Below are 14,291 nucleotides of genomic sequence, written 5' to 3'. Positions count from 1 at the left end.
GCTTCACTTGTTGTTAGGGGGTCTTCAGTCTTCTTTTGGGGGTCTTTTGGCGAAGGCTTCTCCTCTTACTCTTGTCCTTTGGATAACCTTACAGGTTTGCACGTGTTGCATTCCTAAGCATTGTGTTATGTTAGTCTACTAATTAGCCTTATATTTACTAATCTTTAGGCCCAATGCCTAGATTCATTATAATTTTGGTCCATCTGAAGGCCATTTGGGTCTTGAGACACCATTTATTTTCTAAACTACATCCTGTACCTTAATTTTGCTATGTAACATCTGCAAAGGGGTACATCTGCTTTATAACACTGATTCTTGATAGTTTCTAATGATAACTTTAATAACAGTTACAATTTAAGTAGCACGAATCAATTCTATTTATTACACTGGGAATGGGGAACCCCTGCACTTCCATTTCCGGGCGAATCCCCCTTCCTGGGCACAGAGACCCCCTTGAACGTTCATTTCAGGACACCAGGACCCCCTGGTACCCCCTTCCCAGCCCCAAAAACCCCTGCACCCCCTTATCTGGAACCTGGAATCCCCTGAACCCCCATTCTCGGGAATGGAAACCTCCCAGAACCCCCATTTCTGGGCACCGGGACCCCCCTGAACCTCCATTTTCAGGCACCGGGACCCCTTGAACCCCAGAACATAGGAAGGGACCCCCCTGAACTCCCATTCCGCTGCAGCAGGACCCCCGTGCACCCCTGTATCCAGGACTGGAACCCTCCCAAACCCTCCATCCTCACACCCTGGGACCCCCCTGCAGCCCAGCCAGGGACCGGCCAAAATGAGAATGGATCCCCCAAAACCACAGCTCTTCCTTTTAAACAGAAAACGGGAGATGTTGTGGTGTGATTTTGTTTCATTTCAAGTTTGAAGCTGTTTGTATAAGTGGTTTGTTCTGTTACCCCCCTGCTTTGTTGGTTTAACCCAAAGTTATCTCCTCCCCTGCCCTGCCCATCATTGTATCCCAACCCCTTTTTCCAGCACCTTCCCTATCAATCTTGTCCACCCTGCCCCTTGTTCCCGAATGTTCCCTGTCAATCCTGCCTTATGCCAACCCCCTGCTTGGACGTCCCCTTTGGAAATCCCCTAATCCACAGCACCCCATTGGTCCATGTGTCCTATTCCCCTCCCCAGGATATCCCTCACTGGTTGAAGTTTTGTATCCACCCCTGGACTCTCCCCATATATAAATTGCTGTACCCTTGAATTCTGTGTCTTTTGCTCCTGGTGCTGCTGGAAACCGGCCCCGGCAATGCGGGCTCAGCTCCAGCTGCCAGGTGGAGCACGTCAGCCTGGAGCACCCCCTGAGCCGGCACTGGGGCACGGCCCGGCCCCCACAGCGCCGGGGGCAGCGGGGGAGGCACTGGGGGGGCCCAGAGGGGGATTGGGGTGTGCTGGGAGGAACTGGGAGGGAGTTTGAGATAGACTGGTTTAAACTGGGGAAGGGATTGAGGTGCTTAGGATGGCTGGGAAGGGAATTAAAGGATGTTTGGGAGGGTGGGATGAGGTTCTGGGGGTCCTGATGAACACTGGGAGGGAGTTTGGGGGTGCTGGGTGTCACTGGGAGGGATTTGAGTGAGCCTGGAGGAGCTGGAAGGAGATTGGGCATTGGAAAGCAGGGATTGGGATGAGGTTGGTTGCACTGGGAAGAGACTGGGAGGAGTCTTGATGAGTCCTGGTGGGGCTGGGAAGGGACTGGGAGAGGGTGTGGGGGTCCTGGGGCAGTGGGGAGAAATTGGGAGGGGGTTGTGAGATCCTGAGAGGAACAGGAGGGGCTCTGGTGGGTCCTGGGGAGGCTGGGAAGAGACTGGCAGTGATTTACCAAAATAGTGATATTGATCCAGTATCAACATTAATCTGTTAATGGACAAAAAACCTCTCCAACAGTTTAAAGTTACAAAGTGGATGTTTAATCACAGCACTGGGCGAGTGCAGGAGTCACTCCTTAATACACACTGCAAGTTGACAAAAGATTCCAGTGTCTATTTATTTACAAAAGTCTTGAAATTCCAAAATACTAATACATATTAATACTAATAGATATGCATAATGCTAAACACTTCCCATTCCCCACTTTGGATTAAAATGCACAGTAATGAGTTTAAAATGTCATCACGCCTGTGTGGTGGGCTCCATAATTTGAGGAGGTGGTCTTTTTGGCAGTGAGGGGTCATCAAGAGATGAAGGAAAATGGCTCTTCCTCACTCTCACCTTTCTACCTTTACAATGGTTGACATTACAAATAACATTTGGTACAATTCCAATTTCCTTCCTTGTGACTATTAAATGGGTTTCCAGATGTAAGGTCTGTGATCTTCCTGAACCCGTTTATCAGTTTCTCTTTTCTCATTATAAGCACATCTAAACAAACATACAATGAAAAGGAATTTTTTACCTAAGTCCGAGATTCATTATCTCAAATCCTGCTTCTCACTTAATCATTAACTCTAACTAATTCCAGCAAGGCCGATCTCTAGCTAAGATCTCTAATTTTTCTAAAATACCTGATTTTTTAAAATTAGTGACTCCAAAGGAGGTTTCAGAGGGTCCTGGATAGGCTGGGAGGGACTGGGAGGGTGCTTGGAGGGGCTTGAGGTGTCTGTGAAAGGTTTTGGGGGTCCTGACCTCTGTAGACCCCCCAGGGATGCCATCAAACGCTGCCCACAGCAAGATGCCGAGGGGGATTGGAGTTTCCGTATTGGGCTTTGTCTTCCTGGCACTGGGGCTCGGCTTCTGCCTGTGCAGGAAGGTGACTTGGGGGGCCCGGGGGTCGTGTCCTCACCCCCCATAGAGCGTGTGTGCTCCCCTTGGGCCCCCCAAGTCCGGTGTCACCCCCCTTTACTCTGCCCACACTGCTCCTGAGGCAAAAGGTTCTCAAGGATTTAAAGTCAACAATTCCCACTGTCGGTCTGTATCCTGTTGGGTTTTCATTTCCCTGATTTCATCCAGGAGCCCATAGGGAGCCAGGAAGATGTGGAGCCTCCCAGCCAGGTGTCTTCCCAACACGGATCACCAGGACCACGGATCACCAGGGCTCTGCCCAACGGGGGTCACTGGGGATCATCCAACGCCGATCCTCCCATGGGGGATGGAGCTGGAGCAGCGCACGAAGCTCTTCCCGCACTCGGGGCACTCGCAGGGCTTCCCTTACTGGTGCCTCTGTTGGTGTTTGGTCAAGTTGGATCTCTGTGAGAAGCTCTTCCCACACTGGGGACACTCGTAGGGCCTCTCCCCACTGTGGATGCGCCGGTGGACGGTGAGGTTGCCGTTCTGCTTGAAGCCCTTCCCGCAGTCAGGGCAGCGGAAGGGCCTCTCCTCTGTGTGAATCTGCTCATGTTGAAGAACATGGGAGCTGCTCTGAAACCTCTTCCCACACTCGGGACACTCGTAGGGCCTCTCCCCAGTGTGGATGCGCTGGTGTGCCCTCAGATTGGAGCTCCACCCAAAGCTCTTCCCACATTCCAAGCAGGTGTAGGGCCGTTCCCTTGTGTGGATCACCTGGTGTTGCATCAGGTTAGAGATGTCTCTGAAGCTCTTCCCACATTTCCCACACTCATACAGCCGTTCCCCCATGTGGATCCGCTGGTGTTTCCAAAGGTTGGAGCTCTGGTTGAAGCTGTTCCCACATTCCCCACACTCGTAGGGCTTTTCCCCAGAGTGGATCCTGTGGTGCTGGATCAGGTAGGAGCTCTTTCTGAAGCCCTTCCCACATTCCAAGCACTTGTGGGGCTTCTCCCCCAGCTCTGAGCTCTGGCTGGATCTCTGGCCGTGTTCCTGGCACTGGGGGGATCTTTCCTCCTCGCAGCTCCCTGGGCTGGGTTTGCAGCTCGTCCTCGTGCGGCATCTCTGGGGCTTTTTCTCCTCCTCTGCCATCTGGACACAGCTTGTGAATGAAAATTCCTGGTTAGGAGGAAAAAAAGAGAGGAGAGCACCTTGGGCTGGGGGTTCCTCCTTGCCCAAGGTCATCTCAGCAAATCGTTGGGCATCTTGTGTCTGTAAGAATCTCTAAAACACCAAGATTCAGCCCAGACATCCTCCAAACATCAAAACAAATAAAAAAATAATCAAACTACGAGATTCAGCCAAAACCCCCTGCAGAACAAAAGGGTTCAGCCCCTGCAAAAAAACAAAGCACCAACAGTTAGCACAATAAGGCTCAGAAACACCAAGATTCAGCCCCATAAAAATCGTGGATCCTCCTCCCCAGTCACCTGCTGCATGTGGGGAAGCAACACTCCTGGGACTGGGGAAGCTGCAGATTCAGGGATGAACTTTGTGCTGCTTCCTCTTCCTACTCCTCCTCCTCTGCCCCTGCTCCACCTCACACTCCTCTTCCTCCTTCTGCAAAACCCCAGGTACATATCTTCACGCCTGCTTCTCCTTCCCTTCTCCTCCTGCCCCCAGGCCCAGCACCCACTGCCGCCTCCCTCTTCCCCCCCAGTCCCACAGCATCCCACCGCAGGGGCACGGATGGAGCTGGGCCAGCTCGGCCTGGGGCAGCGCTGGGCTCTCGGCCGCTTCCGCCCGCACTCGCTCCCCACTGCAGCCGCTCCCGCCACCACAGCGCGGGGGGGCCCGGCCTTGGCGCTCCCCCCTCCCACCTCCCCAAATTCCCCTCAAGGGGGGCGCCAAGGCCCGGGGGGGAGGGGCGCAGCTGGGCTCCAGCTGGGGAACGCTGGCAGCTGCGGCTCTGCCTGGACACTGATGAGTCATCAGCGCCGCGCGCTCTGATTGCCTCAGCCCTGCCTGAGCCCTGCGCCTGCACCAAGGGGGGACACCCTGCTCCAGGGGGGATGGCCCCAAAACGGGGGAACCCCAGCAAAGGAACAACAACAAAGGCTCTTTACAAACTGATCCCGTCAACCTCACTGCACATAGGGCCAGGGACGTGGACATAAGGAAGTGACAGGAGGAGCCATCAGCTGCACAAAATGTTATTAATTGATGACACAGACTGCTGCTCAGCCAAGGTCCTGCTAAATTCATGAACTGCCAGAAGAACAGCAAAGACTTAGCACAGCCATCAATATCGTTAGCTATACAAAAGTGGGGTGCATATTAAGGGGGTATATAGGAGGTGCATTGGGAAGTCTGTACCTCTCCAGTACTTCAGCCAATGGGGAAAGGGAGAGGGAGATGTGGCAAAGAAAATTAGGATGAAAAGAAGGCTGTGTCTGCCAACAATTGGAGAGACCCCATGCAAAATGTCCCATGGCCTCTCACTTTCTTATGAATGAAATTATTGTTACAGGACTCCTCTGTCTTCCTTGTGGACAGAAACCTCTGGGGATGTCAATTTTTCCACACACCTTGGGGCTCCTCCGCAATTCCTTCCACCGTCCGGGCCGGCGGGCACTGAGTGCAGCTGAAGGTGCCTCACCCAGTTTGGGGGATCGGCTCCCTCGGCTGGCGGCGGCACCGGGGATTGATTGGGTACCCGAGAGTGAGCAGGAGACAGACGAGGGACGGATCAGGGGGGCTCTCAAGAGTCAGCAGGGAGAGAGCACTGAAAATCTCAGCAGTGACTACAGTGGGATCTTCGGGGAGTAAACATGGCAGGGCTCCCAGGGAGGGGACAAAAGGGAAAGCCAGAATGGGGTCCCAGCAAAAGGGATGAGGATCCCAAAATATCTCTCAAGGGTCCCTTGGGAGCATGTGGAGGTCGTTTGCACATTCTCCTAGAGGGAATTAAGGACATGGACACCCAGGGGGGCAAATAAGAGAAATTGAGAAAGGATTTAGACAAGAGGGGATGGATGGTATTGGTGAGCTGGGAAGGAGAGTGCGCAGCAATGTGCTTAAGGCAAGAAGCAGCAGGAGGAATCTATGGGGTAAGAAAAATGATGATGGAAAAGAGGAGGAAGAGAAAAATACTGAGGATTGGAATGTTTTTAAGAAGGGTCTTATCATCAGAATTTGCCAGCTGACTCAGATCCTTTGTATCCCAGTTTTGCAGGACAGGAAAACAAGGAGGTCAGGATTTCAGGGGGTTTCTCTGAGCTGGGAGCGGCAGGAGCGGGCGCAGAGCTGCGGCACCGGGAGCACGGGCTGGGGGCCTGTGGGGAGCTGTGGGGCCGGGCCGGGGCTGTGGGGCAGCCGGGGCTCAGCGCCGGGCGCTGCCTGACCCCAGCACCCCCCGGGCAGGGCCGGCAGTGGCCCCCGGCCCCCAGGAGGCTGCGGGACGCCCCGGCCGCTGCCCGGCCCCGTGGAGCTGCCGGCCCTGCCCGCCGGGGGGGCCGCCTTTGGACACTGCGGCAGGACAGGGACCGGCTCTGGGATACGGGCTGGGGAGGGGAGCCTCAGCACAGCCAGCACCAGGAAGGAACAGCTCAGAAATGGGGATTAGACCTGCAAGGATCCAGATCATCTTTTAAGCATTTTGTATTGGGTCCCTGCAGAAAGGAAGGATTTTGCAGAAAGCTCAGCAGCTGCCACACGATGAGCACCCACAGGCACTGAGGGGGGCTGCAGCAGGGCCACAAGAAGCCCCTGCAGCACTTGCTCACAAAGGCTCAGCAGCTGAATGCAGCAAGGGATGAGCAAAAGGCCAAGCTGAAGGCAAAGGCCATGGCACAGTTCCTACAGCCCCTGAGGGATCAAGCCCAGGGCCCAAGGGGGCCCCAGCACCCAGGGGACACCCTCGGCCACAAGCACCTGGCACAGGCATTGCCCTCCTGGCCAGGGGACAGCCCACCCAAACAGCCCCTGGCAAGGAATCAGCCTTCCAGCTGCAGGGCACAAGGACACTGCAAGCACAGACAGGAGCACCCTCAGCACCAGCAAGTCCAGCCCTTGATGGACACGGATTCTTAGCGCTCTCACAGCTCCCATTCCACCAGGGACCCACCACACTGCAGCCCTTGGGAACATCCAGGGCTCTGGATCCAGAGGAGACCTTTCCTGATGGACACAGGGGCCTCTCCATCCACTCAGAATCTTACACCTAAAGGTGCTAGGGAATATTTTAATAATTAAGGCACTAAGTGGGAAAGATGAGTGGGTGTACTCTATTCAGCCACTATTAGCAGATGTGGGGGATGGGTTTAAAATGCAGGAATTTTTATTTGCTCACAATTGTGATTGTAATTTACTGGGAAGAAATTTGATGGCTAAATGGGGAATGCAAATTACTGTTGCAGAAGGTGATACAGAGGCTGGTTCTGTTGTACCTCTGTGTCAAATGTCTGGCAGAGCCTAGGCTGAAGTGAACCCACAAGTGTGAGCAGCCCCAGGGAAATTGGCAAAATTAGATATGGAGCCTCTCCAAATTTCCCTGAAGCAACCAGGACAAGAGGTGTTGAAAAGCAATCCCCTGTTCCAAGGGAGGGAAGGAAGGGCTCACAGCCTGTCTGGGAGTCCTGCTCAAGGCACGGCTTGGGGAGCCAGGGATGGCTCCCTAGAATGCTCCTATCCTGCCAAACAAGAAATCCAATGGAATCCACAGAATGCTGCAGGACCCAAGAACAAGAAATGAGATGATGAAACCGAGGCACCCCACACTCTCAGATCCTTACACCATCCTCAACCAGGGGCCCTCCTCACACTGCTGCCATTCACAACTTGATGCAAAAGATGCTTTCTGGGGATCTGCCCACTTCCAGAGGATGCAAACACAATTCTGCCTTGGGCTGGCAACAAGAGGTAGAAGGGAAAATGCTCAAGACATGGACGGTCCTTCTGCAGGGATGCATGGAAGCACCGGCCTGATTGGGGCAAACCCTGCAGGAAATATCAAAGGAATTGACCTCACCCCCAGGGACTGGCTTAATGCAGGATGTGGATGACTTGATCCAGTCAGGAGGACAAGGAGAAGAGGTAGAGGAAGCCTCTGTGAAATGGCTTCATTTTCAGGTGAAAAAGCAGCTTTGAGTATCTGCAAAAAAAGAAAGGGCAAACGGTAGAGAAAATGTTTAAATATTTGGGACCTATTTTGACTGAAGTTTTGTCTTGTATTGACTCTGAGAGGATCCAGGGAATCTCAGAAATAATGCTACCCAGCCCTAAAATTAAACTGGAACAATTCTTAAAATTAACAGCAGGAGCTGGATTGAGGATTGTCTTTTCTAGGCAGAACACTGCGTGAATTTTTTAGCCCCAGATAGCCTCAATGTTATGGTGTAGATATAATAGACAACAGAACTTAACAAAATGAAAAAAATAAAATGATTGATGCCCCAGCCATGGCTCTTCCAGACTCAGAAATCTGAACTGGAAGGGAATATTAAACAGGCCACCCCTGAGCCTGCACTGAAGGCAACGCAGCAGCAGCCAGGGCTCCCCAGCGGGGGAAGCCCCTGGGCCTGCCCACAGATCCTCTGCTCAAATCCTCGGCCTGGCCACCCTCCTTTGCCATCTCCAGCCACTGCGGGACAATCCTTGCTCTCACTCTTGCAGCTTCAGCCCTTTCTGTGCCTGCCCTCGCCACAGCTGCTGGGGAAGGCACCAGGACAATTCCACTCTGCCTCTCAATTCCACTCACACTCTGCCCTGCCTGGGATTAGCTGCTGGCAAAATAGAACAACTTTAAAATGGTTTAAAATCTTATTTCTCTGGTCACACTAGGTTTCCTTTTGGCTTGGAGAAAGCAATTTTAATGTTTGTTTTAAAGGAATTTTAATGTGTGTTTTCCAGCACTCAGCAGAGATGTGTTTAACATCTTAACAGACTGGGAATAGCCCAAAAGATTCCCACCAAGATAACGACCATCAACAAAACATCAACACCCAGCAGCAAACATCAACCAACATCCACCCCAGACACTGCCCCAGGCACAGCTGGAGACACCTGGTCTGGAAAAGGCTGAGCAGGAAATCCAGGAGTGCCCACCTAATTCACATCACAGGCACAGAAATCCCGGTGCAACAGGAAACCAAATCCTAACAACTCCACACCTTGAAACCAATGAACATTAAACCAAGGGATTTCTATGGGGTCAGAATGTATAAATTTAGGAAAAATCCAGTCAAACTCATGTGTCATGGAATGATTTTCTCTGCACACCCAGCCTAAGTGTGCATGAAATTATTCCTGTTGCATATCCTGGCCAGAATCAAGTAACACCGTATTTCTCTAAAGACATTGTGGAGAGTTTTTGCTTTTCACAGTTTTAGAGAAAAGATTACACCGTTAGAATAAATTTTCATAATAATTTTACTTCTTTATTGTCGGTTCTGTTTGGGCCAGTGGTGTGAGAATCACTTTTTAGTCCCAGGAGAATAAAAAGAAAACACTTGATTGCTTTCTCATTTTTGTTTTATATTTGTATGTGAATCTTAGTGATGACAAAATGATGGTATGAGTTTTTCAATGTTCACATTTAAGCTGCACTTTGAAAACTAGAAGAGCTTTAAAGTTGGCACTTTAACATATAAACAGTTAATAAAATATTGTTTAAAAAAAAAAAAAAAAAAAAAAAGCAGATTCTGTGGGGGCCACGTGTGAGTCACGGGATGTCTGCCCTGGAAGAGAAGCTTTGTTCCAGGCAGCCAAGAGAGGAGCTTTAGAAATGCAAATTAACACTGATCGGACAAAGCCTGCACAATGGCCCAGGGGCTTCCTGCCTGAGGGAGGAATTGGTATAATTCCCTCTGCCCCTCAGCCCAAGCTCTGCCTGCTTGCACAGATGGAATTTGCACAGCTAAAGGCACAGCCCATTGTGAGGATATCTGACTCTGCAACAGAAATTGGTTAAGCTGCAAAGGAGAACAAAAAATGGAGAATGTTGTGAAAACTGCACTAAAACAAATTGGGGGGAATCATCCCTGTCCCCACTCCAACATGTGCTGTCACTGTCTATGTTATATAGGGTGTATCAGACCACTGGGGTTTATTTGCTACCACAAGTTCAGGGAAATCAGTTGGGAATTCCAAGTATGTGATGATTTAATGAGAGAAAAGCTGACAATTGATGCAGCCCTGGCTGGAGTGAAACAGAAATTAAAAATTAGGAAATAAACACAAAGAAATGCTTGACTAAAAGGGGGTTCTACAAAAACCATACCCTGAAGCTCTGATCCACAAGAACAAGAAAAGAGTCAGACTGCAAGATAAGATAAGGAGCCACAACACAAACAAGATGCAAAGACAATGGCACCACAAGATAAAGGAGATTCTTCAGACCCTAAGCCGGAAAGAACAGATTTCAAGTTCCAAAAGGTGGCCAGAGGAATGAAAGGGGCATGGAGTTAATTGTAATATGAAGTGAGGACAAGCAGAGTTACAAAAAGATTATGTTTTAGGCATATCTTGTAAACCTAGTCTGAAAAAGATAAAAAGAGAAAACCAAATCAAAAAGGTGTGCATGCTTTTCGGAGGAGATATCCCCATGCATCTCAGCACTGAATAAATTCATACCTACTCTTATAACTACTCTGCGAGTTATAGAGCTCTTTTTATTTCGCATATCAGGAGGGAGCACCCAAAACTGGGGAAAAGATGAACGGCCACCAGAACAAATCCTGCAACACCATGGACCAGCCCCTGGGAACCCGGATGAATTCATAGCAGGTACCAGAGAAACCATTTAACATTTCAATGGGATAATTAGATAACAGGATGTCATTGAAATAATAACCAACCAGACAGCTCCAGCTCCTGACCTTCCCCCACACCAATCCTCTCAGATGAGGAACACAACATTTCACCATGGGATGGGATCACATTATCTTTTAGCAGAAAATCGAGGCAGAGTTTGTGGAAAAGTGAAGTAACTCAAACTACTCTTGGCAGATAGATGGCAATGGAAAAGTAGTAAAACAGATAACAAAGGAAACAGCAAAGCAGCTCATGTACTTGTCCAAACGTGGAAAGGATGGGAATAGGACACAGTTTTGTGCTTCCCTCACAGACCATGGGTTAAACAAATGCTGTTTCTCCTCTCATGTGCTACAGCAACTCTCATCTTTTTACCATGCACCACACCTTGCTGAGTGCAGCTCATTCAGCAGCTGAGCAAGGGGATGCAGGTGGCAGCCAGGCCTCCTGAGCCACAAACGGCTACAAAAGGACAGAGAATGAGGGCACTGAGAGCAATCCCAAAACCAAAGAACACCCAGGAAGAAAAAACACAGGCAATGAGTGAATCTGCTTGGAGATAGGGCCAGGGACTTGCACATAAGGAAGGAATGGGAGAAATGACCAGTTTCAGAAAATGTTACTAATTGACAAGGACTGCTGCTCTGACCAAGTCCCAACACATTCCTGAACTTCCAGAAGAACAAACACTTCCCAGAGCCAGGAATATCGGGTGTTATACAAAAAGGACATGCAGCAGGCGGATCGGGAAGGCTGAACCTTCCAAGCACCTCCGCCAGTGTTGGGCAAAGGGACAGGGACATGCGGCCGGGAAAATCAGGACAAAAACGAGGCCGCGTCCTCCAACAACTGGAGAGAGCGCACGGCAAATGGCCCATGGCCTCTCCCTTTGGGCAGCAATAAAGTCACTTGCACACCGCTCCTCTGGCTCCTTTGGCCACACAAACCTCTGGCGCCGGGAATTTTCCCGCCCAGCCCCGGGCACAGCGCAGCCACCTCCGGCCTCCCGACACGAAGCGGGACGAGCCAGCGCTGCTCCGCCACCGCCTCCTGCCGAGGCCCCAGCGGCAAGGAGACCGCGGGCAGCCGCTCCCGCAGCGCCCTCAGCCCAGGGCCAACACGGGCCGGCCACGGCACAAGCCACCCGCCACAGCCCCCTCCCGGGCCCGCAGCGAGCCCCGAGCCCCCGCAGAACCGAGCGCGGCTCCCACCTGCGATGGCCGGGGCCGCCTCCGAGCTCCGCCGCCGCCTCACCGGGCTCCGGCCGCTGCTGCCGCCGCTGCCGGGCCCGCACAGACGCTCCGGCAATGGCGGCTCTCCTGCCCCACGGCCGCCCTGGGGGCGCCAGCGGGGCCGGGCTTGTCCCCGCTCTGCCCAATCAGCGCGCGTCAGAGCCACGAGTGACGGCAGAAGCAGCCAATCGCAGCCAGCGGCGGGCTCTGCACACGGCACAGCCCCGCCCCGCGCTCTCAGGGCCCGCCCCGGGCTGCGTGAGGGGAAAGGCGGGGATGAGGAACAGCCCTGGAACGGGCCCGGCCCGAGCCGCCATTGAGCTCCCAACACAAACAAAGTTCTCCGCAGCTCCCGGCCCGCCTTGCCCAGCCCTGGCTGCTGGGTGACTCCGGCTCAGCGGGAAGCCCTGGAGCCTCACTTCTCCTACGTCTAATTAGGAGCATCAGTGCATCGCTTTGATTTCTCCCAAAAAAGGGAACCCCCCCCAAAAACCCCTTTGGCTGAGTGGAGGAGAGGAGAGATTTCCTGCACAAAACTCCCAAAAATACCAAAACCAAAGCGAAGTTAGCCGGGACCCCCCAGCAGCGCCTCTCTGCCGTCCCAGCTGAAGCCCTCGCTGGCTGCTCCAGGCTGGATCCAGCACTGGGAGCACTGGGAAGGGGCCCCGGCTTGGGGCGCAGCCCCCGGGGCAGCCCCACGGCCCCCACGGCAGCTCCAAGGCTCCGCCAGCCGGGATGGAACGTGGGACGGGGAGCAGGGGAAGGGATGGGGCTAACAATGCCGTGGGAACACGAGGGACACCAGGGGCACTTCACAAGCATTTAATGCAAAATATAAAATCATAAGGGAGACAAAAGTAACAGCAGCTGTGGCACCATAGCACAGGGCCACACAAGGACATGTCCCACTGCAGTGGGGTGATGCCGGCCCGAGTCCAGGCACCCACCACAGCCGCTCTCTCACTGCCCTCCACAGCCACACAGGGAGAGAAAATTTAACCAAGGGTTCATGAGTTAAGAACCCTGGACCTTTCCTCATCAAACACAGTCACGGGCAAAACAGGAAATATGAATTCAATTTATTGCCAATAAGCTCAGAGCAGGAGAATAAGAAGACCCTTAAAAGCACCTTCCTTCTACCCCTCCCTCCTTCCAACTCTGCATCCTAACCTGGCAGTGCAGGGATACAGGGAATGGAGCCATGGTCAGTTCATCTCCTGGGGCTTTTCCTGCTGTTCAGGGACAGGAGTCATTCCCCTGCTGCACTCTGGGATCTCTCCCACCAGAGAGGTCTCCAGGAACTTCTCCAACCTGGGTCCATTCCATGGGGAGCAGCCCCCTCACAGTGCTGCAGCGTGGGTCACTCTGCCACAAGGTCAGTCCTTCCAGGACAGGCGGCTCCAGCAGGGGCCCCTTTGTCCACAGGTGTCCCCCAGGGTCACAGCCTCATCTCAGGCATTCACCTGCTCAGGCATGGGCTTCTCCAGGGGCTTTGGGTGTATCTTTATTCTGGTGAATCTTCAGGGCCAGTCAATCTGCAATTCCCATTGTTGGTCTGTGTTCTGATGAATGTTTCTACCTCTCTGTTCACCCAGGTGCCCACAGGGAGTCAGGAAGATCTGTTTGGTCAAGGTTGAGCTCTGTGAGAAGCTCTTCCCACACTGGGGACACTCGTAGGGTCTCACCCCAGTGTGGATGTGCTGGTGCCTGATGAGGGTGCAGTTTTGTGAAGCCCTTCCCAGTCAGGGCAGCGGAAGAGCCTCTCTATGTGAATCCACTGATGTTTGATGAGACCTGAGCTCCTTGGAAATCTCTTCCCACACTCAGGATGCACTGGTGTGCCCCGAGGTTGGAGCTCCAGCTGAAGCCCCCTACACACTCCCCACACATGTAGGGCTTTTCCTCTGTGTGGATCTTCTGGTGACAAATCAGACTGGACATCTCAATGAAGCTCTTCCCACATTCCCCACACTCGCTGGGGCATTCTCCTGTGTGGATGTTCTGGTGCCAGATCAGGTGGGAGCTGTGATTGAAGCTCTTCCCACATTCCAAGCACTTTCCAGGCTTTTCCCCTGTGTGGATCCTATGGTGGTTAATCAGGACAGAGATCTTCCTGAAATTCTTCCCACACTTCCCACACTCCTAGGGGCTCTCCCCAGTGTGAATCACCTGGTGCCAGATCAGATGGGAGCTATTCTTGAAGCTCTTCCCACACTCCCCACACTCCCAGAGCCTTTCCCCAGGATGGATCCTCTGGTGTTCCATCAGCTTGAAGCTCCAGCTGAAGCTATTCCCACATTCCAAGCATTTATGGGGCTTCTCCCTGCCATGAGCTCTCTCCCCCAGCTCTGAGCTCTGGGTGGATCTCCGGACGCCTTCCTGGCACAGGGGGGATCTTTCCTCCTTGCAGCTCCCTGGGCTGGGTTTGCAGCCCCTTTTCTTGCAGGATCTCTGGGGCTTTTCCTCCTCCTCCATCTGGCCATGGCTTGGGAATTTCAAATCCTGGTTTGGGAG

General features: G+C 52.6%; 1 protein-coding gene across 1 annotated transcript; it reads right to left on the bottom strand.

The window, feature by feature from the left end:
- Positions 1-2,743: 2,743 nt before the first annotated feature.
- Positions 2,744-14,042, bottom strand: LOC131588441 (zinc finger protein 551-like). Its single transcript, XM_058857314.1, is given in 2 exon segments — positions 2,744-3,735; positions 13,668-14,042. Coding segments are annotated over 2 exon segments (951 nt in total). The 3' UTR covers positions 2,744-3,159.
- Positions 14,043-14,291: the final 249 nt, after the last annotated feature.

This window comes from Poecile atricapillus, chromosome 26 (genome assembly GCF_030490865.1).
Source record: "Poecile atricapillus isolate bPoeAtr1 chromosome 26, bPoeAtr1.hap1, whole genome shotgun sequence".
Classification (NCBI taxonomy): domain Eukaryota; kingdom Metazoa; phylum Chordata; class Aves; order Passeriformes; family Paridae; genus Poecile; species Poecile atricapillus.
The sequence above is the reverse complement of the archived record's forward strand: the minus strand, read 5'-3'. Positions and strand labels throughout refer to the sequence as shown.